At 37.3% G+C, this 27,754-nt stretch overlaps 1 protein-coding gene and 1 long non-coding RNA gene across 2 annotated transcripts; both read left to right on the top strand.

Moving 5' to 3' along the window:
- The first annotated feature begins 12,943 nt into the window (after positions 1-12,943).
- Positions 12,944-16,560, top strand: LOC147512473 (uncharacterized). Its single transcript, XR_015214963.1, has 4 exons — positions 12,944-13,208; positions 13,515-13,713; positions 14,173-15,793; positions 15,898-16,560. It is a non-coding gene; the product is annotated as an uncharacterized LOC147512473 (long non-coding RNA).
- Positions 16,561-17,548: 988 nt separating this feature from the next.
- On the top strand, positions 17,549-26,315 carry FLU (Tetratricopeptide repeat (TPR)-like superfamily protein). The gene is given in 6 exon segments (XM_086595472.1): positions 17,549-17,686; positions 19,552-19,657; positions 20,367-20,529; positions 24,573-24,625; positions 24,628-24,895; positions 25,796-26,315. Coding segments are annotated over 5 exon segments (738 nt in total). The 5' UTR covers positions 17,549-17,686; positions 19,552-19,606; the 3' UTR covers positions 25,999-26,315.
- The last annotated feature ends 1,439 nt before the right edge of the window (positions 26,316-27,754 follow it).

Genomic DNA, 27,754 nt, shown 5'->3' on the forward strand with positions numbered 1-27,754 from the left:
TTAGGATATGGAATCTTACAACAATAAACAAACCTCACATTGATAACTTCCATTGATAATTAGTTGGTCGATCGAGTCAAATTTTTCCACAAAGAACCTCCTCCATTCATTTGTAAAATTGTAGTTGTAGATGATACGTTGTCGTACTATTTCTTCTTCAAAAACTCAGTAAAAAATATATCTTCTACATCAAACAAAACCAATACTAAGAATATATTAATAAAAAATTGTATATGAAAAATGATGGGTAGTGCAGAGCATGGCGTTAACAACTTCATAGCGGCACCAACCCACATGCGACAAAAGCACATTCACGGGACTTCATGCTTGCAAACAGCGATATTGCCAATCCTGTCATCATGATTTTTTCTGCCACGAACAAAGAAAAACAATGAATGTCTGAGAACAATGTTTTAAAGGAATAGCAATAAGTTACGATAGCAGTCCATTTCGAAAGTTTTGTGTTTGGACATCTTGAAACCTTAATGCAGACCACGATAGTGCACTTCTCCTAATAAATCTGCATGCACTTAGTTGGCTATTATGAACATACTAACCCTAATTGTGAACAACTCTAAATGGCAGAATCAAATGTTTACATAGAATTTACTCTCCAATGGAGTAAACAAAACACATGTAAAAAGAATGCCAATAGATTTTTGCGTAATTACGCTTTATAAATGGGTTTCATTGTAGTGCATTATAGAGCATCAACCAACTAAATAAGTGTTGAGCTGCAGAAAAGAAAAAAAGTGGATGAGAATATTTTAAATGGACCATCAGTTCACGATTATGACATGTTTGGTAAAGCTTTTTTTCTGCTGAAAGTAAGCCCAAGAATAGTTTTAAATGATTAAAGCTGAAAAGTGTTATTGTTATAAAAAAACTAAGAAGCCCTAAGTAGGTTACAAAATCTTGTGCGCACAACTTAAAAACATCACAACTAATTTTGAATTCAAAGGCTGCAAAATAGAAGCTAATAATTAAACATCATAGATCTTTCTTTAAATATTCCATCATTGAAATATTCATGATATGCATAGAAAGTTCAGAATATGTAAAATACAAAGTATGTGTTATGAATAAGATTGGAAGTTAACCTGTTCACTAAAGCCTGCATTCAGAGACATAACTACACCCCCATCGGGTTCCAGTGGTGGCCATTGAAGTCAGTCTGCAAGTGGTAATGAAAGCCCCCATAAGTTTACAATCTATAATAGTAATTTAGTAAAGATACATATAATTATGCAAGCAAAAGTTGCTTTTAAGCTAACTTTGTCAAAACAGCCGGACTTCATAAAAATAAGTAACCGAAAAAAAAAGCTGAAAAAAAACATATATATAAGCCAAACAAATATAAAAACCTTATACTTGTCTCAACCATGAGAATATGCTCCAAAAAGGCTCTCTTAGTTCGTTAGCTCCATGATGGCAGAAACAATATCACCATCGTGACCTTGAGCGCTTTCAGCGCCTTTGATCTTGACACACCAGCCTGCATCATTACTAATTTTGTCTTTTGGCTCTACCCCTGTCTCATCCACATCTTCATCGTCCTGAGCCATGGCTGATGACTCTGGTTTGGAGATAACATGGTGAGATCGGGGCCTTGAAGCTTGCTCCGCTGACACGGGTCTACGGTTGTGAGCTCAAATCCTCAATCTTTGCCTCCCCAAATATGACATAGGTATCGATGTTGGGATCTTAAATACGTCACGGTTTTGAGATGACAAACAAAATCTGAGGCAACAATGTGAAAAATCATTTAGGAAAGCATTAATAAAAAATAAAATCCAAAATTCACTCGCACAGATAACATTTTCAAAAGCTTAAGCTAAAGGCATGTGACCAACATTCTTGCTCTTCTTGACTGTGATGCGGCTCGCACTAGGGATGGCTTTCATTCCAAGTTTCAACATTGCCTTGCGACTCTTTTTCTCGCTTCTGCTCTGCTTTGATCTACCACTGCCATCTCCATGTCTTGCATACAGTGCATTGTAAAGTTTCAAAGAAAGTTTTATCACCTCATCACAAACCATAATAAACCATAATGTCTTCAAACAATTTGGTAAATTTAGATAAATGACGAAAAATACATCTATTTTCACGATTTAAATTTATGCCATAATCCATGAGTCAGTGGAGAATGCTATTGTTATGAAAGGAATTTAACTGAGAATCCATCTCAAAACACAGTCTAGCCAACATTTCCTTAAAATGAAGGCCACGATGAACAACTTGATACTTTAACCACAATTACCTAACCATCTTTATTGGTCTACATTTCACGCCATGTATCTTCAAACTTGTCTTTGCGTGCTTTCCATCTAGGCTCTATAGTGCACTATCACATCGGATGTGATCTTCATTATAGCCCATGTTATGCAATTCAGTATATATATAGCAGTTTGATCTGTAGAATTGAAATAAATATAATATACTTACAAAAGCATGTGGAATACTTGGATGGGTTCTCTTTACGACCTTCCTTGATAATTGTCTTAGTCACTTTCTCATGAAGGATTATAGCCGGAATCAACCGTGGAGGACTTTTATTATCATCTTGAGATGGTTCCCGTGAACAAATGCAGCATTTTCAATAATTGAAAAGCGCCCCATTGTTGAGATGGGTTAGAAAGTAGAAGTATTTGACCGCGAGGGGTGTAAACAAAATAAGAATAAGACTTCGAATCGAATCGGGTGTATTATTCATGAATGGTATTGGGTGGGTTTCTAAGTTTGAGAGATCTAATGATCTTGAGATTGTGATTTGTTTGGAGATTTGGTGAAGGTATTTTGAGGGTTAGAGAAGATGAAGCTAGATCTAGAGGAGAAATAGGGTGTTTTATTTTTTTTGGTTAATAGTAGTTGAAGGTGTTTTGGGTTTTTAGGATTCCTAATTGAAGTTGAAGTTTTTTTTAAGATTCAAATCATGTGTCTGAATGATTCGCAGTGATCGCGAATTGGTTTAAAGATTGGGCGTGTAATTGTTTTGTTCTTATTATATGTATCTCGAGAATATCTATCTAATCTCTAGCAAATCCAACGTCTGATCTATTTTGTAGTAGGGACCGACTCGCAAATAATTAAACTACTGTCCTGACTTTTAATTAATTTTGTGTATCCACTTAAAAATTAATCGGCGGCAGCTAGAGCATTTTTAAGCCTTGTGCAATAATGGTTTTATATATATATATATATATATATATATATATATATATATATATATATATATATATATATATCGGTTTGTCTAGGGTGCCACTCTTAGAGTGCCACCCTTATCTCACTCTTCATTTGAGCGATCCGATCGAGCCCTCTAGATCTTGGATCTAATTCACCCAATTTTGATATTTACCGATATTTCGATATTTCATCATCTTCTCTTAAAAAAAAAAAAACCGATCTTCACCAAAGAGTTCAAACCGATCTCTAACAAAAAAAAAAACCGAAATTCAATTTCTCTCTCTCTACGGCTCGGCTCTCTCGGCTTCTTCTTCTCATCATTTGGCAATTAGGTTTCTTCACTTGGTTTCTTCTTCTCTGACAGGTATCATTTGGCACTTCAACTATAGTCCACATTTGGTTATGGTGCTTGCCTATTAATAATGCTTTAATTGACACTTGGATTGTCATTATACCATAAAACCTTGAATTTTTGATTTAATTTAGGTTGCTATGATTATAGTTATGATTAATACCCTCGTTTAAAGACGGCGACAATTTCGGTGGACTCTGTCGTATTCTGTCAGAGTTCGGTGAACTCTGTCGTATTCTTCATGCCGTATTCTGTCAGAGTTTTGAACTGCCGGAGTTCGATGAACTCTATCGAGTTTTGAACTCTTCGAGTTTTGAACTCTGTCGAGTTCGTTGAAGTAGCATATTCGGTAAACTTCTGTCGAGTTGGTGAACTCGTCAAAGTTTTGAACTTCGTCGTGATACATGGGAGTTAGGTTAACTCTGTCGTATTCTTCATGCCGTATTTACGCCGTGGAGTTTTGAACTCTGTCGAGTTCGGTGAACTCTGTTGTGATACTCGTCGGGAGTTAGGTGAACTCGTCGTATTCTTCATCTTCATGCCGATTCAGCCGAGTTTTGAACTTTCTGGAGTTCGATGAACTTCTGTCGTATTCTTCATGCCGATTAAATCGAGGAGTTCGGTGAACTCTGTCGTATTCTTCATGCCATATTGCGTCGAGGAGTTTTGAACTCTGTCGGGGAGTTGATGAACTCTATCGAGTTTTGAACTCTTCGAGTTTTGAACTCTGCATCGAGTTCGATTGAAGTAGCATATTCGGTGAATTCCGTGAGTTTTGAACTCTGTCAGATGATACGTCGAGTTCAAAACTCTTTCAGAGTTCGATTGAACTCTGTCGTATTCTTCATGCCGTGATGCGTGGAGTTTTGAACTCTGTCGAGTTCGGTGAACTCTATCGAGTTTTGAACTCTTTTCGAGTTTTTGAACTCTGTCGAGTTCGTTGAAGTAGCATATTCGGTGAACTCTGTCGAGGAGTTTTGAACTCTGTCGTGATACATCGAGTTCAAAACTCTTTTCGAGTTCGGTGAACTCTCGCCGTATTCTTCATGCCATATTCGTCGAGTTTTGAACTCGTGGGAGTTCGATGAACTCTATCGAGTTTTTGAACTCTTTTCGAGTTTTGAACTCTCTCGTGAGTTCGTTGAGTAGCATATTCGGTGAACTCTGTCGGAGTTTTGAACTCTGTCAATATTGATACGTCGAGTTCAAAACTCTTTTCGAGTTCGATTGAACTCGTCGTATTCTTCATGCGTAGGTGATACGTCAGGAGTTTTGAACTCTGGGAGTTCGATGAACTCTATCGAGTTTTGAACTCTTTTCGAGTTTTGAACTCTTTCGAGAGTTTTGAACTCTGTCGAGGGAGTTCGATTGAAGTAGCATATTGGTGAACTCTGCCGGAGTTTTGAACTCTGTCGTGATTCACGCCGAGTTCAAAACTCTTTCGAGTTCGGTGAAACTGTCGTATTCTTCATGCCGTATTACATCGGAGTTTTGAACTCTGTCGAGTTCGATGAACTCTATCGAGTTTTGAACTCTTTCGAGTTTTGAACTCTGTCGAGTTCGATTGAAGTAACATATTCGGTGAACTCTGTCGAGTTTTGAACTGTCGTATTCTCTGTCGAGTTCAAAACTCTTTCGAGTTCGGTGAACTTCTGTCATTATTCTTCATGTCGTATTACGTCGGGAGTTTTGAACTCTGTCGGAGTTCGATGAACTCTATCGAGTTTTGAACTCTTTCGAGTTTTGAACTCAGGGAGTTCGTTGAGTAACATATTCGGTAAACTCTGTCGGAGTTAGGTGAACTCTGTCAAAGTTTTGAACTTCGTCGTGATTCTGGGAGTTAGGTTAACTGTCGTATTCTTCATGCCATATTATCGTGAGTTTTGAACTCTGTCGAGTTGGGTGAAGTATCATATTAGGTGAACTTTATTTGTCGAAGTTTTGAACTCTGTCATATTCTTCATGCCGTGATTCTGCCGGAGTTGGTGAACTAACATATTCGGTGAACTTTGTGGAGTTTTGAACTCTATATCGAGTTCGGTGAACTAGCATATTCGGTGAACTCTGTCGGAGTTTTGAACTCGGCAGAGTTGATTGAATAACATATTTGGTTAACTCTGTCGAGTTTAGATGTTTAAGTTATTTACTTGTTTATGTACATTGGGATTTTTGATTTGTTTTAAGTTATTTATATTTTTAATTTTTAGGATTTATAGAAATGGAGACAGAGACATCAATCAATATCGAAGAAGGCGTGGTTGAGGTCTTTGATCTACTAAAAGCCCTGTTCAAGGCACGCAAACATTAGCTGCTCCTTATATAGGAATGACTTTTACAAGTATTGATGAGGCAAAGACTTATTACAAAGTATGGTCAACAAGAGGGATTTGAGACTTCGTGTTGGACGACTTCTAAGCAACAAAATCAGGTGGATTTGGTTAGTGGTTGTTCTTGGTTTGCTCCGTGAAGGGTTAAGACTCTAAGAGAGATGAAGTCGATCAAGAAATACATCAACTATCGGTGTGGTTGCCAAGCTAGAATTAGGTATTAAGAAAAGAATGCATGAAGAGATATATGAGGTCGGCGTTGCTCATAATGACCATAGTCGCGATCCGGTGACCCCATCGAAGAGAATTTGCATGAAAACTAACAAACATATGCCCGGAAGCGTGAAGTGCTTGACCGAGATATTTAGTGATAACAGGTTTATCACGTTGGGAAAGTGGCATCTGTTTTTCCATGGAGAGGAAGTTGGGTTTACGGAAAGATTGTTGGAACCATTATTATGGTTTGACCCGGAAAAAGATGCCTAAAGAAGGTGATGCAACTAGCTGCCCGTCTTTGCAATATTTTATCTGAGAAGAGTCTTTGAGGATCGGTTCTATTACGTTATTGATTTAGATGAAAATGGGACTGCGGTGAACTTTTTCGGGTTCATGGGAGGTACCGATGCGAGTATGAATATTTCGGAGATGTTGTGTCTTTTGATACCACATATCGTACCAATGCATATTCCATGCCTTTTGCCCTTTCTTGGAGTCAACCATCATTATCGGTCGATTCAGTTTGGTTCGCATTGTTGCTTGATGAGACAGAAGATACATTCATATGGCTATTTAAGGCTGGCTTGCAGCCATGGGTGGTCGCGTCGCCAACTGCAATCATCGACCGGGATAGAGCGATGGCAATGACCATTGCCAAAGTGTTTCCTAATACTTGCGTCATCGTTCTTGTCTTTGGCATATTATGCAGAAAATTCAAGAGAAGATGTCATTTACCAAATTTGAGACATTGGTAGCGAGTTGAAGAACACTATTTCTTTTTAAGTATAGGATTGTTGATTTTGAGAGAAGATGGTGTACAATCATTGAGAAGTATGAGTTGTCGAAAATCCTTGGTTGTGAGATATATTATTCAATCGCGGGAGAAATGGGTTCCTTGTTATCTCGGTGACACCTTTTTGCTTTGGTATGCACACGGTAGTCGAAGTGAATCGATGAATGCTCATTATGACCGGTTTGTCAATTCGGCGACTACGCTTATGCAGTTTGTACATGGTAATGAGAAGTCTTTGACTTTGCTTGCTAGGAAAGAAAGAGATTCCGATTACGCACCGAGCATAGTTCCGCAGTTATTGCCTAACGATGCTTTCATCCTTATGCATGCCGCGAAGGTCTATCGATCTCAATATTCAATAAATTTAAAGAGCAACTAGAAAAGGCAAAGATGGAGTACAAAATTGATGGGGAACAAATTGGAGGTATGGAACCGGAAGCTACATGGTGAAATGGAGAGACCATTTGAAGAATTCAGTTTGGAGAGTGAGTTTCGATAGAGGAACCTTAGAGAGGCTGCGAGAATGCAAGTACTTTCAGTTTATGGGTTTGCTTTGTGGTCATATCTTAAAGGTTTTTATCGCGATCTGAGATTGAAGAGATTCAAACCATTTTAGATTGGCGGTGGATGCAAAAGTCTAACACTTATAGGCGGAGTTTGATTTGGATTTGTGGTGGGAATGTCTCAAATGAACCTTTGAGAGTGGCTCATTCTATCAAGGTTGCTTCTCAAATTGAAACTACGATCGTCGCATACTTTTTGAGGGTTATTCATATTTTATTGAAAAGATTGGTGAAATGGCTATTGAAATTTCAAAGTTTAATGAGACTTCCTACAAAGGAGACTTGAAGTTGCAGAGCCTCGATTCTGAGAGCCTCGGTTGCAAAGCCTCGATTCGAGAGCCTCGATTCGCAGAGCCCCGATACCCGGTTAATACATCCGTGTTTTTTATTTGAATGTTTAATTTGATATAAATTTAGTGTTTAATTGGTGTTTAATTTGATATAAATATTTATTTTAATTCGGTCTTTATTTCAGCTATTGATTTTGAATCCCAACATTTCTCAAACAAAGGGAGGGAAGAAGAAAAGCGGATAGATGGAAATCCCCAAAGAGATAGCCCTAAACAATTCAGGAAGAAAGTGTCACGGATATGTGAATGATTGCTAACCATGACTCGAGAAATTGTGGGAGAAAAAATAATAATGAATCGATTGTAAGTATAGATTTATTCAAAACTCTTTGATTCTAAATGTTCACTAGTTCTAATGATATTTTTATCTCTAGCGTCATGGACTTCATTGATGTCCGGACTTGTTAAGAGTGGTTTAGATATGGCGACCTTGTTAGAGTTTTATCAAGTGTTGTTAAGTTGAACTGTGTAATGGGGTTGTGTTCCATTGCATCATTCCATTGGATAGTATCTAATGTTGTCCGCTAGCTAGGCTCTAGATAGGAAACATCATAATGATAGACCGGTGCTTTTTGATAACTTCTTTCTCCTTTTTATTTTCAAATTTTAATATTCTTTGGTTTAGGTTACATTTGGGGAGTTTAATTAGACTGAGTTCTAATCTCATTGATATTGTAGAAAAGAGAAGTATGGCTCAAGGAGAAATGGAGAATCCGGAGGCAAAGCTTTGCTTTAGGTAAAATCTTGCCTACTCATCACATTCGTTTCAGCCCCTCGACTTTGCATCAATCGATCTTGATCTTTTCATCATTCTCTCACGGTTATGTTTCTTCTTTGCTACAGTTCCACAAGATGCCATGATATCAACGCCACCTTGACTATGCACCATTGAAGAAAGTCTTAAAAATTGAGTTATTAGCTATAGCGGGAGAATTTGTGAAAAGCGTGAAAAAGCGAAGTGTTGAAAGAAGGTGGAGAAGTTGAAGAGCTTGAAACTTGGAGTGAAAGGCTTGAACAAGCCAAAACTAGGTGCGCAGGCGGGCTATACTTGTTGCTAATTCATTACGATGTGCTTAAATGTTGTATCTCTGAACAATAATATTTGGGATTGCATAAAGCATTTTGATGTGCTTATTATAAATGTTCTTGTTGTTACACAAAGCGTGCCCACTTGCAATTTTGTTCGTAAGTTGATATGATGTATTGATGCAGATACTATACCACCCGAGTATAATGCCAACGTTTGTCAACAACAAATTTACCTCAACTCATATGATCATCAATGAACATCAACACAAACAAACCAAACTGATAAATTGCCAAAACATCAACATCAGCGATATGGACTTGAAATGCGGCGATATCGTTTGATTTTAATTTGGATAAAAAAAATGGCGTGTCTGTTTGGACTTTGTCCCCAGCGGCATAGCCACCGTTGGTATTAGTACCAAGCGGGTGTATGCCGTTTGGGACAAAGTCCAAACAATTCTCTATTTTTTGCAAGTTCAAAGTCCAAACGACATGGCGGACCGTTTGGACTTTGTCCCTAAAGCGGCATGGCCACACCGTTTGTCCTTAGTACCAAGCGGTGTGGCCATGCCGTTTGGGGACAAAGTCCAAACAGACACTACATTTTTGCAAGTTCAAAGTCAAGCGGCATGGCCGCACCGTTTGTCCTTAGTACCAAGCCGGTGTGGCCATGCCGTTTAGACTTTGAACTTGCAAAAAGCGTGTCTGTTTGGACTTTGTCCCAAAAGCGGCCACACCGTTTGGTACTAAGGACAAACGGTATTGGCCATGCCGTTGGGGACAAAGTCAAACGGTTCGGCCATGCCGTTTGGGACAAAGTCAAAACAGACAAACCATTTTTTGCAAGTTCAAAGTCCAAGCGGCATGGCCACACCGTTTGGACTTTGTCCAAACGGCATGGCCACACCGTTTGTCCTTAGTACCAAGCGGTGTGGCCATGCCGTTGGGATTAAAGTCCAAGCGGTGTGGCTATCGCCGTTGGGATCAAAGAACAACGCCTTTTTTTGCAAGTTCAAAGTCCAAGCGGCATGGCCACCGTTTGGCTTTTAGTCTCAAAGCGGCATGGCCACACCGTTTGGTACTAAGGACAAGCGGTGTGGCCATGCCGCTTTGGACTTTGAACTTGCAAAAATGGTATGTCTGTTTGGACTTTATCCCAAACGCATGGCCGACCGTTTGGACTTTGTCTCAACGGCGGCGCCACGTTTGGAACTAAGGCCAAGCGGTGTGGCCATGCCGCTTTTGGACTTTGAACTTGCAAAAAAATGGTATGTCTGTTTGGACTTTGTCCCAAACGGCATGGCCAGACCGTTTGGACTTTGTCCAAAACGGCCTGGCCACACCGTTTGGAACTAAAGGGCCAAGCGGTGTGGCCATGCCGTTTTTGTACAAAAAGTCCAAGCGGTCCCCAACCATACCGTTGGGACAAAGTCAAACAGAACCGCCATTTTTGGCCGCAAGTTCAAGTCAAACGAACCGCCATGCCGTTTTCTAATGCAAGTTCGAAGTCAAACAGCGGACCGACACGCCATGGCCTTAAGTTCAATTGCTAGATTACTACATTCTTTGTAAGCATTTCAACCGATCAAGCAATGTATACTAAATAAGCACGGGTGAATATACTAAATAAGCACGGAGTGAGAATGCCAAGCTTTCGGATCATAATTTCAAGATGGTGACTGTTATGCTATCAAGGTCTTACTCTTATTCCTTGCCAATCTTATTAATGAATTCATCACATGAACAAGGTTGATAATGCCCCGGAATCCCTATACATCAGGTATCACTCTGTCGGTTTAATCACCCGGAGATTGAAGATTGTAAAGCATATATGGAAACATACATCCACGTAGAAATAATTCAGTTATAAGACCATCGAACCGGCGGGATTACAAGCAGAAGGAAGAATTGTACTTCCATTATTTCAAAGTAAAACATATGAGTCCACAAAGCTTTGAAGTAAAAATTTGGATTATCATATTTTTACATATTGATCAAGAACATAAAACCATATGGAGGTATCGAAGTTACAAATGTCTTAACCCTTTTCTTTGGTAATTTACACGAAAGATAATCTTTGACAAAACCGAAAATAACGGACTTAAGCTGACACCTCTATCACCTGACCTTTTCCTACCGACTTACGGCTTTCATCATGCTATTATTATACCGTCGAGAGCTTGGTGCGGTGCGGCATCGCATCAATTTCATCACCGTCCTCCATTTCGAGCTAAAACAAGCATAACATAAAATTCAAATTTCAAATGCAAAATCATGATTTCTAAGATTTTCATATATATGCCATTGTCCAAAAATATCAAACTCATAGTTTGGAAATTCTTGCTTTCATGAGAAGTGGCGGTTTCACATTGAGTAGACTAACTACACTCTAGACCCGAAATACATTAAGTAATTGCTGCATCGAGAAACACCAGCATTACATGACCTAATCAAGACTTAACACTATCATATTTAAGTGGACGCAATGACAATTTTGCAATCCTATGCTCAACATTTTCAAGAGCAAAAATGAAGCAATTGACGATACTAGGAAGTGACTATATGGACACCTACATATAGGACAATGAGACTCTCCCATTCCATTCATTGCCCAAAGTGGACACACCAAAAACAAGATATATGGCCACAAGCTGCAATCCTATGCTCAACACACCAAAAACAAGATATATGGCCACTAAACCCTAAACCCTAAACTAACCAAACTCAACATACCTAAATCCTATGCTCCTTCCGCGATATCGTCCGCCAATGAACTTGCACGGGTCAAATTGTATGCCTCCATGAACTCGTTCCATTGCATCCCTCGGAATCTTGATCCCACCCAATTCGCGGGCCTTGATTGAGCGGCGAGAAATTTCATCGAATTGACGGGTCTTTGTCAAAATTAAAACACAAAACTACATTAGTATATACATTTACATTTATAAAATACCAAAACAAAACAAAACAAAACAAAAATTAACGTTGTAAGATATTAACTCACCAGATTATGATATGGAAGACTCTGTAGGGAGTAGTGACTAAGATGATCAGGGTTTATCATTCTCATATGACTATTATTTTCGTACCAACTCATGTATCTACTAACACACTCCCATGGATAAGACGGAATGGGTCCGCGTTGTTCAAGTTGAATCAAGTGATTCTGCCAATTACTCCAGTAGGAAGACGCAATATTAAATTTTACATCATACCCGCGTCCGGAAGTAGTTCAGCGTCGAGCTCTTTTGGTTTTGGGGATCCGAGGGTACAAACTGCATATGACCCAATGACTTTACAACCCTCGCAACATTGTACTGCTCGACATTATCAAGAAAGCATATAAATCCCTCGAAAAATGCTATTTCATCCACCGGCCGTGTAGCTCGGACTTCAACATAGGGATACCATTCAACCTGTCAAATAGCATATGATCGAGGAAATTAATCATTAATCACATACTAATAATATTAATTAATAAATAAAACTATTTACATACAAAAATACTTACATCGGTACAAGTCATATTATCAATGGTGGCTCGGGTATACTTCAAATGCGTATTTGTTGTGCTAGCATAAAAAGGAGTAATGGCGAGTACCTATTAGCGGGACATGCTCAAATGATAGTCCTCATTTGGGTATGGCTGAATGACTGGAAGTACTCATAAATCCATGCCTACATTAATATAGACACAGAGTTAATATTGTAATAGATAGATAAAATTGACATTGAAAAGAAAAACAAAAAACTAATACACGTAGGAGAGTGAAATAGCACGAAACACCCTTCACCTTGGCACTTGTGGCGATCGAAGAACCAGTACAAGTAAGCGGTAAAGTGTTTGCAGCGTAGTCTCGATCTCGGCAAATTTGAAGGCGGTCTCGGATAACAAAGCGGGAGCTGCGGAGTTCGAGGCGATGTCGGTAAAAAGGCGGTACATCGAAAAAAAATAGCGGATAAGCTCTCCAGCAAAGCTGCACCTCTTTTTTTTGGGTTGGCGCCTTCTTCCGCGACAACCCGTTTTCAATTGATAAAATCGAATCGAAACTGGATAGATAAACTTTTAAACTCTAAGTTCGTTTAAGATAAGATATTATGTGCATAAAACCAGGTAATTAATATACAGTGACTTGATAACTCTATATTTTCTCACTTTAATGCCGATTTGCCCGCTGCTTGTTGCTAAATTTTCGAGCGGCAAAAGAAAAGAAATTTTGCCGGCAAAACACTCACGTGATCCCTCTTTTCCCACCCAAGCAGGAAAAATTCCCATTTTGCTTCTTCTTCGAAATCGATGATTGTGGCTGTTTCTTCACAAACAAACCCCGAACAACATCTCTTCCACACAATCATCAGAAGCTGAATCTCACCTTTCATCTCTCGTTTACGGTAAAATTCACTTCATATTTGTTCGATTAATAGACTAGTCCTACACCATTACTTTAATAAATAAAGGGTTGTTCTTGCATATAAGAGTTCAATTTTACCAGATAATGTTATTTTTCACTTATCTAACAAGGTAATGTGTTAGTGTGTTGTCTCTGTGCTTGCCTCATTTTTCAACTGGAAGATTAAGATCTCCCCATGATATATTTTTGTTTGAGAATTTGCATATAAGTTTGCAGTTTGGAAAACTTGATTCTGGTTTTCACTGAAAATGCTGATGATTTTTTTGTTTGTATCATGTGTATGTAGATGCCAGTTCCTGGGGTGTATGATGGTATGTCACATTACCATTCCGTTCGAGGAAGAAGTTTTGATGACTCTGAGCCATACATTGCTGGTAATAATTAAACATTTAAGCAGAGCTCGTGGCTTGCCAGACAATACTCTTATGAAGAGCTTTGCTGCAGATAAAGAGAAGTCGGGTTCTGTTGCTAAGATCAAAGTTGTGGTATGGTCCTGCTTCTATATATATTGTCTTATTTGACCCATTTTACGATAGTTAGAGAGTGGGTTTTAAAATGTGTCTGTGATACATAAGTTGAATGTGGTTGACTTGCTCATCAACTTCCGTTACTTGACCTGGCTCGTAATTTGAGAGTATGCAAGTATGAAACAATAACACACAATATATTGGTACCAAAAAGGGTGATGAAGTATCTGATTGACATGTATTTAGACATGTCCCAGTTAAGTATGCGGCTTTTGTTTGTATCACGGGTATATATACTCTGTCATGAAGTTTTTCTAGAAAGTGGTGTGTCCTTGTTACGGAGAACGCCATCAAGTGGCTGCTCTCAGTTTGTGTATGACTTCATCATGTGATCTGCCTTCTTGGTGCTTTAGGGAGCACTGAGGAAACACCTTCATTTCTCTTTTTTTGTGACTGTGTATGTTGATTTGATTGTAGGTGCGCAAGCGACCACTTGATAAAAAGGAAACTTAAAGGAAAGAGGACATCATAGCAATATAATGAAGGGCTTCCAAACCATCCAAAGCTTAAAGCTTTCTTCAGGACCATCTCACCCAGGCATTTCTTCCGTGGTGATTGGAATTCAGGAGGAAGCTGTGATAATACCACTCCATTGGCTGGAGGGAAAGAAGTTTTACAAAACGAGTCAGCCAATCCTAGTGCTTTTAGCACTGTTAATGGCACGGGGGTTAAACTATTGAACATAACTGCTCTCTCGCAGCTGAGAGACGAGGGTCACATATCAAGATACAGTATCAAAGCTACACCAGGTGTGCAAGATTGCTTGCACTGGTGCCTCCCTGGTGTTCGGTGTTCCTGATACATGGAATGAGGTTCTCTTTGCACAAATATAGGCCATAAAATTTCATACTGGAATGAGAAACGGAAAGATTGTTGTAATCAGCAAAGAAGATTCTTATATCTGACATGCGTAAAGCAGGTTGACAGAAGTTAATGCTAATGAGGTTCTTTTGAAGGATTTCAGATTCTGGAATCCGATATGTTCAGATTATGGCTTTAGAACTACAGCTGTTTCGCCTTCTTAACCCTCGTTAACATCCTATTCTTTAGTGTTGTCTCTTTCTCTATTTGTTGGAACTGCCGAAAGATTTGGATAGCCAAATTTGCATCTGTCAGTAATGAAAGCATGTGGGTCTACAGCGGTTGATTGCTTTATACTACTGCTTGTGGTCTGAAAACTATCACATAGCAGGGCACTCAAAAGTATTTTTACCTGCAAATGTTAAAGTTGATAAGAAAAAAAGGAGAGTTGAAGAAATCATTCCTCTCCATTTCTGCTTGCATTCTTGAAGTCATTAAAGAATCTTGATGTGTTATAATTTGCTTTTGAGAGAATTTTAAAACATGTCAGTCGATCAAGGTACCAAATTTACAGGAGAATCCAGTTCAGTGTTCCCAAAGAAAAGGTCTGGCTGTCTGAGTACTGAAATGGACTGGGATTTTACATAGTACATACCAAGTTTTAGGACCGTCGTTCAGTGAAATTTAAATGGCAATTTGATCTTTTTGCCCCGTTTGCCTTATCCGTAATAAGATGTAGGTGCATAGAGTGAGGTGTCAATCTGAAGGCACTAAAAGGAGGGCGCCCGCTCAACTCCAGCAGAGCTATCTTGAGAAACTCCAACTACCTCGCAGTACATGAGACTAAACTCAAGGCCATGAATATGAAATTGTTTATTCTTAAAATTATGATCTATATATGTGATGTTATTTATATGGGCTCCCATAGTTTATTTCATACTTTCTATTTATACTTTCTTGTGATTGAATTTATTTGCATAATCTTTGGATTTTTGCTGAAGTTTTCTGTCGAGCTCTATGGTCGCAATATAGAATAATTTTGTTCAAGAAACTACATAAGCATGGTGGGAATTACAATGATTTAAAATGGAAGTGCATCCCCACTTGATAAATTTTTTCTACTGACGTTGCTCTCAACCAATGAGAAATCAGATGGACACTGTCTATAACCCGAATAAACTGTTTCTGCGATAGAAAATTCATAATGCTCGGCTATCAACATAGGTCTGACCATGAGGTAATTGAATTACTTGCGCGGGATCCTACCTGATTGTAACCCATCTTATTCACTAGAAACTCCATAGTACATGTAGTAAAAAGTTTCTTATTGGGATGACCTAGGTTCTAAATTGAGGCTATTGGGTTTGGTTTTTCATACAACCAACAAACCAAAGATATTGATGTTGATCGACAAACATGGATGCGTATTGCAGGGTATATATTTTACTATCTTGTAACAAATTATTATTATGTCTTATTCATATAGCTTGTAAGAAATTGTTTATTGTTATAGGCACATCCTGCAGCGATGCCCCTACGAGAGATGATGTTTCCTCATTTTGCGCAAGCTTGCATCATATTTGGGAACGATTGCACATCCTACTGGCAATGTTGGTGAAAGTTCTAGTGTAGTTGGTGATACTTCACAAGTTGAGAGTGGTCGCATTACTACCCCTTTAGTAAAGTATTCATGGCTTATTAGAAAGCTTCAACAAACAAGGATATGTGCGAGATTCTTTGAATTTGTTGAACTTGGGGCAGTAAACCTCGTAGTCGTTGAATTTATTATTTCTTAGACTTGGTATATGTCTTTTGGATATTAGAATGACATTCTTCTAGCAATCCAATTGTTGAAGAAACTTAAAACATGATGGAATTCTATACCTTTTTATTTTTCAAATCTTTTTTGGTACTTGAATTAATATGTGTTCTACTTAAGTTATTTAATGTTTAAATTCAGTTATTATGTGTACAATGTGCGAGCGTATATAATGGAACTGGCACCATGCCAAGTGAAGTTATTTATGCTTGAACGTTGTCGTACATGTGTGGTACTGTATGAGTGTGTATTACAATTATTATGTGATGTGGTGTGGTGTGGTGTGGTGTGTGGTGGCGCTGGTGGGATGTGTGTGGTGCAGGTGGTGCTGGTGTGTGGCATAAGTGGTGGTGGTGTGTGTGTGTGCACTGCATGTGGTGTAGTGTGGTGTGTACAGGTGCAAGTGGGGCGGGTGTGGTGTGATTGTGCTTGTTGGTGTGATGCAGGTGGAGAGATTTTCTAGAGTTGGGGAAGTGAGGAGAATGAAAAGAGAGAGCAGAGAGTGAAGTAGAATGGGTGGCGTTTGAGTGACATTCCTTTCTTCTTGCTCTACTCAACTCAAATTTGGCGGAAACACAAGTTGGACTTGGGTCATTGGGTTTCTGAAGATATGTGTAGTCATTTTACATTGTTGAAATTTATATAACAATTTTTTTAAAAAGAAGAAATGATGAAAATAAAACTTCAATGCTTCTGCTTTTCATTATAAACAAACTCCTTTGTAATCAGAAGACGTCCTTCCAAGAGAAATCAATCCTTTCTATGCAACTTTTGTTTTCTGCATTTTCGTCAATGTTATCCTTGGTGTTCTTGATACATTACATATTTCTTTACTCCAATCAAGAACACTCCTTTGTAATTAATATGAATTAACTTTTTAATATGTACGAACCATTTTAAATACAAAATAAATTTTAAAAATTATTTGCTGGTAGAAAATTTTGTGTTATCAAGCACCGGTACATATTACAAATTGTGCAAACAAGCAAAATTTTGCCACTAGATATATTCCTGACAAATTTTTAAGTGGGAAATTATTTTCCTACTATATAGTTACCCAATGAGTGGAATTTTTATCAGTATAGATTTTTGGTCAAAAGGAGCAGTGGTGTTTTTGAAATATGAAAGTGCATTTGTGTAAAAGCATACCTTTTTAATAAATAAAAGAGAAAACAAAAGAAAAAGAAAAACAGAAAACTATCCAAAAATATATCCAAACTCACTCAATGGCTCTGGTTGTCCACTGCTCCACCGTATTACCAAACTCCGTCCGTCCACCTCGCTCATTTCCCACACTAACTAATTCAATTGGTCAGTAACTTTATCCCGACTACATTTTTTTTTTCTTTTTAATACTTATACTCGTATATTATGTTAGTAGCTTACTAATTACTGCCCCACTTGATCCTTGTTCATGTAGCTCTGTGCAATTTCTTGTGTCATTTTTGTATGTTCTCATAACTAGTTAGAAAACTTTACCATTGTTGTTATGGAGTATGTCCCCTTTGTTTCACATATCTTTGCTCTGGTTTATGTCGACACAAGTTTTAATAAGAAAAAAAAATTGAGTTCTTTAGGAAAAACCATGAGTGTATATTGTAAAGGATGCTCTGTTTGAATATTTCTCTGATAGGAGAAGTGGAGAAGTTTATCGACATTCTTTTTCATTGCCTTCAAAATGAGTGGAAAGATTTCAGAGCTAGAATTGCATTGTATGACGTGTATGCAAAGATGATGTGAATGCCTTGGAGGCTGGTTCTTTTTTGTATTAGACAATCCCTTTTATGCATATCTCGAATATCGTCTTTTAAGACTATGTCGTGTGGTTATTGTTGATTTATGGTTAGAGTTTCAACATGCTAATTCTTACTACTTAGACTTTGTTATTCGTGAATTTTTGGATTTATAACCTTTGGATATATATATTTAGCTAGAAATCTATATTATCACAATAAAAACACAGATGTTGTTGTGCAGACTTGTGAATTGACTGGGTTACGTGCAATCTCGATCGAGTGGTCTTCAACTCACTACTTTGTCCTAGTGATCCTCACTGTTACATCGTTAGAATTTGTGTTTAAGAGCTGCTTTTCGGTGTCCTGACAAAAGGGGAATAAATTTAATATATTTGTTTCTATTTAGATTGGAATTTTATTGCATAGGAAAGAGTTGTTTTATACATGCTAAGAGTAAGGGGATGGTTTAGCATATACTGCAAGAAATTATGTAAGCCATTGGGGAGGACTGAAAATAATCCAGAGATCTTATTCTTATGTGTCATCTTTGATTATATTCTTACTTAAGTTAAAGATCATATTCTTACCAAGTATATTTTGCGCTATTGGGGATCCCATGCACACGTGTAGGATTCAGAACTTAGAGAGTTTGGCTAAATATTTATTCTGAATAGATTGGCTACAGTGAGGAACCTTCTTCAGTTCTACTTCTTTGCTTAATGTTGTAAAGTTTTTCTACAGTCTAGACTCTAGACCAAGTTGAGCTTGTGTGCTTTAAGTGTACTTCCCAGGGTTGTTCGATGTGCATAGGAAGATCGTGGGGTTGTGTTTTTTGAGGATTAGTGTGGGTTTATCAAATCGGCATCTTTTAGACAAGTGAAAGAACTTACAACTCAGGCTGGAGGCTTTTCTAGTGGGGCAGTTGATCTAACCATTTATAAATTTGTTTGCTCCTTCCTTCCTCTGCACTCTCTTCATTTCCTGCATTATTTAAATTTGTGTCTGGTGAGACATTGAAGATGTGTTAGTTCTGTATGATCTTTTGTTTGTGGCTTGTTTGCTATTTTGATATGTGAACTCACCCTATTTATTGCTTATTATACCCACTGATTTCCTGTTTTATAGTTTTGGTATAATATACATTGACTCTACTCTAGCTTTTTTGTTCTAATCTGTTTATGCTGTTATTTCATTTGATTTGTCTGCACCTTTAAGTGTCAGGTATGGTTTCTTTGTTATTATTCTCCGGCTCTTAAAACTTTTTATTACCGATTTTAAATATTGTTGATTCAAACTTGAAATTAAGTGGATCTTATCATTTTCTGTGTAGATTAGTTTAGTTATTCGAGCTTTTTATACTCATTGCTTTCCTGTTGTTTAGTATTGGTAAGCATGCTAGCTCTCCCTCTTTTGCTGCTGATCTGTTTTGCCGCATTACAGGAAGTTCAGATCTTGAAGATATACTGTATTCTGGTAGAACAAAATTTTTTGAAGCATGCTTCTGACTATAACGTTAGAAACATATATTCGCTCTTCAGGTATGACGGTGAGTCTTTCCAAATTCATGTTTTTATGTTCATTACACTGGTGAAAGAAACTATTTGACGGTGTGTGTGTGCGTGAAAGAAACTATATGATAGTACAGTAGTTATCAAACCTCTCAAATGGCCACTGTGTCAAACACTCATTATTCATGTCAGACAACCGATATGCGAATCTGTGTCAATGTGACTTAGGTTTTTCTTTAAATATTCAAAGTCGATAAAAAAGAGGCAAACAACATTAACAAAATGTACCTCAGGGTAGCTCTAGAATCCTATATACGAATAGCATGAATTATGGAAGTTTGAGTCAAAAGCCTTACAAGCATTCACTTGTAAAAGGACAAGAATATTTTACAGAGCAGATAAAAAACTGGGGGGGGGGGGGTAATTCTCAAAGAAATCTACCTAACATAGGAAATCTATCATCTGTGTTGTAAGAGGAGAAGAGACACTGAAACTGATGTGTCTAGCAATGCCCACTGGACCCTGTTCTCAGTCAGTCATTGACACTTTTTCTTAAGACTATACCCCATTAAAGTTTTCACTTTTCAGTTCAATTAGTGTTTTCGTTTAGCTACAGTTAAATCTATATCGTGATAAGTTCAGCTACACACATTTGTTGCATTTTGTTATTTCTGTGTAACCCTTTATTTAGATCCTTCTCAACACCATCAAACGTCCACCAATTGACTGGATATGCGTGTACTGCAGGGTATGGTGTCATTCAAGCACGCAGGAAAAGCATTTGCTGCTGCAAATTCTTTGATGTTGGTTTTGCCTTCTGAAGCTTTTGCTGAAACATGTGAAGCTAGTACCTCTGTTTTCAACATGCCAATACTGCTTGGTGTAGCTGTTATAGGGGCCACTGTTGGAGGTTAGATTACTTGACATCACGTGAACTATGGTGAACCTCACAAATTGTTTAGTTCAATTCTTTCTATCTGCACTTTATATTGTTATTGAAAAAAAGAATTATGTTTACTTTTTTCCTTATTTCAAACAATTTTAAGTGTGTTTCTTTATCTCATTATATGAAGCTTAAATTTGGAGTAGTAGCATTTGCTTCGAATAATGGAGTGGCATATTCGTGTAATTAATGAACTGCGCATTCTTAATACATTGAGAAAAATGCTGTTTTGTTTATTGTGTGCATTAACATAGACTAGAAGTAGGTGTGGCAATGGGTCGTGTTTGGTCGGGTTCGTGTCGTGTCATACTCGGGTCACGTGTTAGGAGAGCAAACCCAAACCCGACCCAATTACTAATCGTGTCAAGTTTGTCAAACCCAAACCCAGCCCGCATATGTAATGGGTTACCCGCTAAGCCAACGGGTCAATTTTGGATCGGGTTAACAGATAACCCGTAAGTTCTTTTTTTTTGGATAAAGAATATTTATTAATCTAAATAATAAAAGAACTTGCAAAAGTGCGCAGAGTTGTTGAAACACATCGGCTGAACGCTTGAACCAAACAAGTGAAACAACCTGTTAGCCTAAAAAAAAAACATAACCAAACTAGAAACAACCATGTCTAGTTTGTCTACTTTGCTACCTCGTGGGCAAGCCTGTTATTAAAAAAATGCAAACATAAAATGATAAATGCAAACATAGACTAAGTCCGACTTCATTAAAAATTCTTAATTTATTGAAAAGACATGCTTTTTATTATTACTGTCTACTACTTTTGCAAAGACAACATGATCCTACTAGACTACTACTCTACTCTGAGTGACTTCAATCTCCAAATTAAAAGCCACCAGTTAAACTTTCTAGCCTTCCTTTGTATTAGCCACTTTCTTCAACCTCGCCACAATTCTTCCATTCTTATCAGTCACGTTCAAGTTTGTGACGCCCTCAAGACAACTTCGTCCACATTGGGCTCCATATTATCTATATTAGAAGAAAACCATTTGATGTTGAAGAAATTAACATGGCAGGACATACAAAAAACAATAGAAAAAAAGAAAAGAATCACACACCTGACAGTCCAAATATCCAATCACGAGTGCAAATTAAAGCCTCAATATTTGCAGGCTTGAGGGCACTACGAAACTTATCGACAACTCTACCACCAATACTGAAAGCTGCTTCTGAGGCAACGGTTGATATAGGAAGGGACAGAACATCACGAGCCATCAAAGAGAGATCAGGGTATCGATACTGATTCCCCTTCCAAAAGTGAAGGACATCCAACTCTAATTTCCTATCCAATCTTGGTTCATCTAAAGTATAACTCTAACTAACTTTTTTGTTGTGAGTAGACATTTCTTCATCATCAAATGTGTCAAAATCCTGGATCATAAGATATGATAGGTGGTACATAGTTACAACAATACAAAATTGATAGAAATATATTTAAAGAACTATATAAATGTAGTTTTACCTCCATAACAATATCAAGACAACTGAGAATGATTTGTTGGATTCTTTGAAGAGGTAGTAGACTCATTAGCATTTTGCATATATTGAGCAAAAAAGAGAGGACAACTTAGTAGAAACATCATCCAATTGAGGTGAATCCTTACCAAAAAGCCTATTGTAACACCACTTCACAAATTCTAACTTGTATCGAGAATCTAATATCACAGCAATGGCAAGAATACCAGAATAATCTGACCAGTACTTCTCAAATTTAAGGTTCATTTCAACAGCCATGGAACGCAGAAAATAATCACCATCTTTTATAGCTTTGGCCAAAGTCTCTTGCACCATAAACACTTGGGGAAAGGACAAGTTTGATGTAGGATACTGTGTCCCAGAAAATATGCAAGTCACCTTATAAAACACATCGAAAAACCGACAAATCTTTTCAACCCTACTCCACTCTTCTCCAACAGGACAATGAGTATAATTCGAATCACTTAACTCTAAATGAATAAAAGCATTACGGTAGTAAAGAGCACTTTCAAGCATTAAAAACGTTGAATTCCAACGAGCTAGAACATCTTGATGCAAACCCTTTTTACGTTCCAAAGAAACTTGTGCAATACAATTAGAGAACCTTTGCTTTCTTTGTTGTGAACCTTTCAAATACTTTACACTTTCTCTAATCTTCACAACAGAAGAATCAATTACTTTCAACCCATCTTGAACAATAAGATTTAGAATGTGCGCACAACAACGAACATGTAAATATTCACCGTTACATAATAAAACATTCTTCAAATTAAGTTGGTTCTTCAATAAACCAATACATGAATTATTAGAACTAGCATTATCTAAAGTCATAGAAAACAACTTCTTTTCAATTCCCTACTCGATCAATAAATTATAAATTTTCTTAGACAATGCAATACCAGTGTGGGGAGTAGGCATGAAACGAAAGTTCAAAATTCTCTTTTGTAACTTCCAATTAGTATCAACAAAGTGGGCAGTGAGGGAAAGATAACCATCAATGCTAATGGAAGTCTACAAATCAGAAGTTAAACTAATTCTTCCTGGAATGGAATGCAACAAGTCTTTAACAACTCCTTTCTCTTTCTTATAAATATTTAGGATGTGGTCCTTAGCAATATTTCTAGATACTAACTTGATTCCTTTATCAATATAGCTCAATGCATCCCTAATTCTCTGATATTCAACAAACTGAAAAGGTAAATCATGTCTAACTATTGCCATATACATTTTCTCTCAAAACTTTTCAAGATCAAACTTTTGGGTCTTCATCGACAAAGAAGATTCGGAATTAGACAAAAACATTTGTCCTAAGTCAGCAGTATTTCTCCTAATGCAAGACTTAATATGGCGATTCATATTACCAGTCCCCATTTTACTGTCACACAAATAAACGACCCCACACTTACGACACTTAGCCCTGACCTTCCCATCAGCACGAACCGGTAACAATTCAAAACAATTCCAAGCTTTCGAAGTTTTCTTACGAGACTTACCATTGTTCGTATTTTGTTCAGCACAAGTGGCTTGAACTGCAGGTTCGTGGGAGTACTGGGTCTCTACGTCTACAAGATCAATATGAGTTGGCGTCACATTGTGTTGTTCAGCAACTTCAAACTCCATTTATAAGAATAAAAACAAGCAGCAAGAATAAACAACTTAGTTAGAGATGTCAAAAAGTGAATCTAATACTATTCTGTTCACGTTCTATAAAATGGCTACATTGAAGTGTTAACATAATGATATAAAAAGGATTAACTTAATTAATAATTTAGAGAGGGGGATCATTCTTTCCAGATGTTATTGGAAGTTTTTTCATACTATTGTTCCAGCCACATAAAATAAACTAAGTAAATAGAAAAATAAAAGATGAATTACCAGTAAATCAAGGTAAGGGGTTTGAGGAATTTGGGCAGTAGCTTAAGGAGAATTGGGGTTGAATACTTGAATGTGACTTTGACGGCTTCATTGTTCTCTTTATAGAATTGAGACTAGGGTAAGCGTTCAATGTTAATGTGATCATATCTTTTATTGAATGAATCTATAACATTCTATATGCTGGATTGCCAGCTCATCCTTCTCTTTTTAGTATTTTCTTTTAGGTAATTGGGATGATGAGATTTAATAAAATCCGGAAACATATATGTTTAAGGACTTAAAACAGGTCATACAGGTCACGGGTTGATGACCCATTGGACCTAGGAACTAATCGGGTATACTAACGAGTACCCGGGTTAACATGTGTGACCCTAACCCAACCCATTTATTTGACGGGTTTGGCGGGCCAACCCTTAAATGACCCAAAAGCCTTTTTTTCCAACCCAACCCGCTAATTTCGTGTCGGGTTAGCCGGTCATGTACAAAACTGCCACCCCTAACTAGAAGCCAGGGCATCATGTGGATCATTTCTCTCCCATCCAAGTAAATATTTTTAAATATCAATATTTAGTCCAACATTGGACATACTTGAAAGGTTCTTCATGATGTAGAGAACAGTATATCTGTACTGAAGGCTTTGTTGACAGGGTTACTTGCACGGCAGAGGAAAGAAGAACTACAACGCCTGAATGACCAACTGGGCGACAGATAAATGCAGCTCTTCGGCGACAAGCAAAAATTGAATCTTATGCCCCTTCCTTGAGTTATGCTCCAGTCGGTGCTAGAATATCAGAGGATGAAGTTATCATTGATTCACGGAAGCATGACTTGATCTTGCGATTAAAAGCAGGAAAGAATTTTTTGAGGAATCAAGATCCTGACAAGGCATTTGAGGAATTTAAGATAGCTCTGGAGCTTGCACAGGATTTGAAAGATCCTGTTGAGGAGAAGAAAGCTGCTCGAGGCATAGGTTTGTTTTCTTTTGTCAAACCTTTATTTTATTGCCTACTTTTTTCTCCTAAAGGTGAATTATTTTCCTTCTTTTTTATTCACATTTTTTTTTTTTGTGTGTGTGTGCAAAAGAAAACTATCTTTTGCTTCTCATCCATTAAAGATGTTTGATGATTATTACTTTAAGGCTTTCTCAATGCAGGGTTCTAGAATAATTTTTCAATTGTAAGGAAATGTGTGAACACCATGAGCCATATAGCTTGTCCAGTAAGGTGTTTGCTAAGGTGGATCTGAACTCCATATGCGTATCATATCAAATATTTAGCTTCAATTCTGTAGTTTCAGCCCTCACTTATAAATTAGAATGACATGCTTACAAAGCTTGCATACCGAGACTCCCGCTCAATTCTTTACAACTATCTCAGCCTGCCTTCATTGTTATAGGTTGACCCTATAATGCCAGTTGGTGACACTATAATCTCATGTAATGGTTATTACTGAACCTTGAAAAAAAAAAGTATATCATTGCATCTGATTCTCGAGACTAGAAATATTTTAAATAATTATCTTTCAATAAATATCTTTCAATAAATATATAAGGAATACCTAGTATTTAGCTTTTATATGGCTTTGTCAAATCCTTCGTAGTTTTGCTCTAATATGTTCCTTGAAATTAATGAAATGCCCACATTTTCGGGTGTTCTATTATTTTGAGTATAGCATCATCTTTGTTTCCCACGCGTTGCATGAAACAATGAAACATCACGAAAGTAATGGCTGTGAGCTGTTTTCGGTTCTCCTAAGCTGTAGAGGACAGCATCCAAATTTTCTAGTTGAAATTCTTCCTGTACTTATATTTCCTCTAGTGAATGTACATTTGTGTGTTTCTCCTTTACACTTTTGATTCTGCTGCCTTCAGGAGCATCTCTTCAGAGGAAAGGTAAGTACAAAGATGCCGTAAATTACCACTCAATGGTGTTGGCCATCTCTGAGCGAGGAGGAGAGAGTTCAGGAAATACAGAAGCTTACGGAGCCATAGCAGACTGTTATACTGAGATTGGGGATCTTGAGAAAGCTGCGAAATTCTATGACAAATACATTGCAACATTGGAATTAGATTAAACTTTTCTGTTTGGTTACTTTTCGTTTTTCCTTTTCAGCGGGATAATGAGGTTAGACTGCAAGTAGAGGTCTTAGTTTTGGATGTGAGTTAGCTTATGGGCCTCTACACAAGGCTTAGAGCGTTTTGGGTTTGGGGTTTCTACTTTGAAGTGTACCCTCATCCCATGATTCATAAACTTGGGGCAGTTAGGTAGGTTATTGTACCCTTGTAGCGGATAATAAGTTGTTTAATGTTCGTGTAAGTTCAGCTGAATGATCGACTTATTTTATGAATTTATTGATAATTGATATACACCAGTTAAGTGATGTTTGCTTCACCAGGTTTTCATCTCTGCAAACCAGTTTAATCTTTGATGGTATTAGACTAACGCTAAATGAGGTTTGGATTTTCATACTTCCCATGTTAGGTGAAGAAAAGTTAAAGGTTCAATTTGATTTAGGACTAAAGGACACCTAAATCATTTTTAAAAAAAAGGGTACTCCCCACCCCCCCAAAAAAAATAAAAAATAAAAAAACACGATCACTTAAGTCAGAGTGTTCATGGTAGTTACTCGACCAGGGTGAGAGTGAAGTGCAGTAGATGGTAGTGTAGCCGAATGATCTTGAGGTGGAATTTGGAGAGGTGACGGTAAGGTTGAGGCATTTAGCATAGGGGGGTTCAAACTATATGTTTTCAATTGCTGCCCACCAGAACTAGTCCAGACTCCAGAAAGTGTATAATATCATTTTGTAGAAGAACGTTTACAAAAAGACTAATTCATGTCAATGCCCACAGAAATCAGCCATCCTTGTTTTCTGTGGTAAACGATAATCACTTCAAAGTCCTAGTTATAATAAAGTTGTAAAGAAAATTATGCATTCAAGACTCAAGAGTACATTGGTTGATAAGCTACCTTAGCATAAACAAATACATCACGAGAAGTATAAAATGCTTTCGTAGCTTAAAAAATGATTAATGTTGCTGTTGTTGAACATTTCATTGTCATCTGCGGATAATTAAACGATAAATGAATCAATATTTTACAATACCAATGTTCGCAATTTTTACTTAATTTTAGTTCAACAAACCTTCTAAGCCACAGTTTATATTATAAAAAAATTGGGAATATATTTATCAAATTATCTGATGAAAGCAACACTTTTCATAGGTATTATTCTTTCGAGTAAAGTAAGCTTTAGATCATTGATACGAATAAATAGGTATTACTTTTCTCCTTATTCTTATTAAAAAATGAGATCGTCCATTATTATATGAAGATTATGATTTCTAACCATATCTTTGCAACCAAGACCAATAACCACCTCCTTTCAAATTTTTTCTAAAAAAGGGTCAGCTGCGCTTTAGACTTTTAATGATTTCATCTTACCAGATGTGTATGGAGTTATTGATCCCAAAATACAGTTGCAGAGTTTTATATTTAGAGTTTTGGAGATATTATGAGCAAAAAATGTTCGATCTCAAACACATTAACATTCTTTACTAATATAATTGCATTGAATTGAATTAGTTGGTCGGGGTTTATATATGTCAACTCATTTTCAATGTGATTGGTTTATACGTTATATTGGCATTTATTCAAGACCGCCATCATAGTGTCTTAGATAGTAAAAAATCATTTACCAGAACGTTACGTTTAATTAGAGTCCTCAACCAAATGGCGTTGTGGAGTGTTCTTCCTAAGTTTGTCGTTAACTATTATGGGCGTAAGACCAATTAATTTAAAGTATCAGTGGCCTTACGGACAAAGAATATTG

The sequence above is a fragment of the Coptis chinensis genome, chromosome 3, assembly GCF_015680905.1.
Source record: "Coptis chinensis isolate HL-2020 chromosome 3, ASM1568090v1, whole genome shotgun sequence".
NCBI classification, from domain to species: domain Eukaryota; kingdom Viridiplantae; phylum Streptophyta; class Magnoliopsida; order Ranunculales; family Ranunculaceae; genus Coptis; species Coptis chinensis.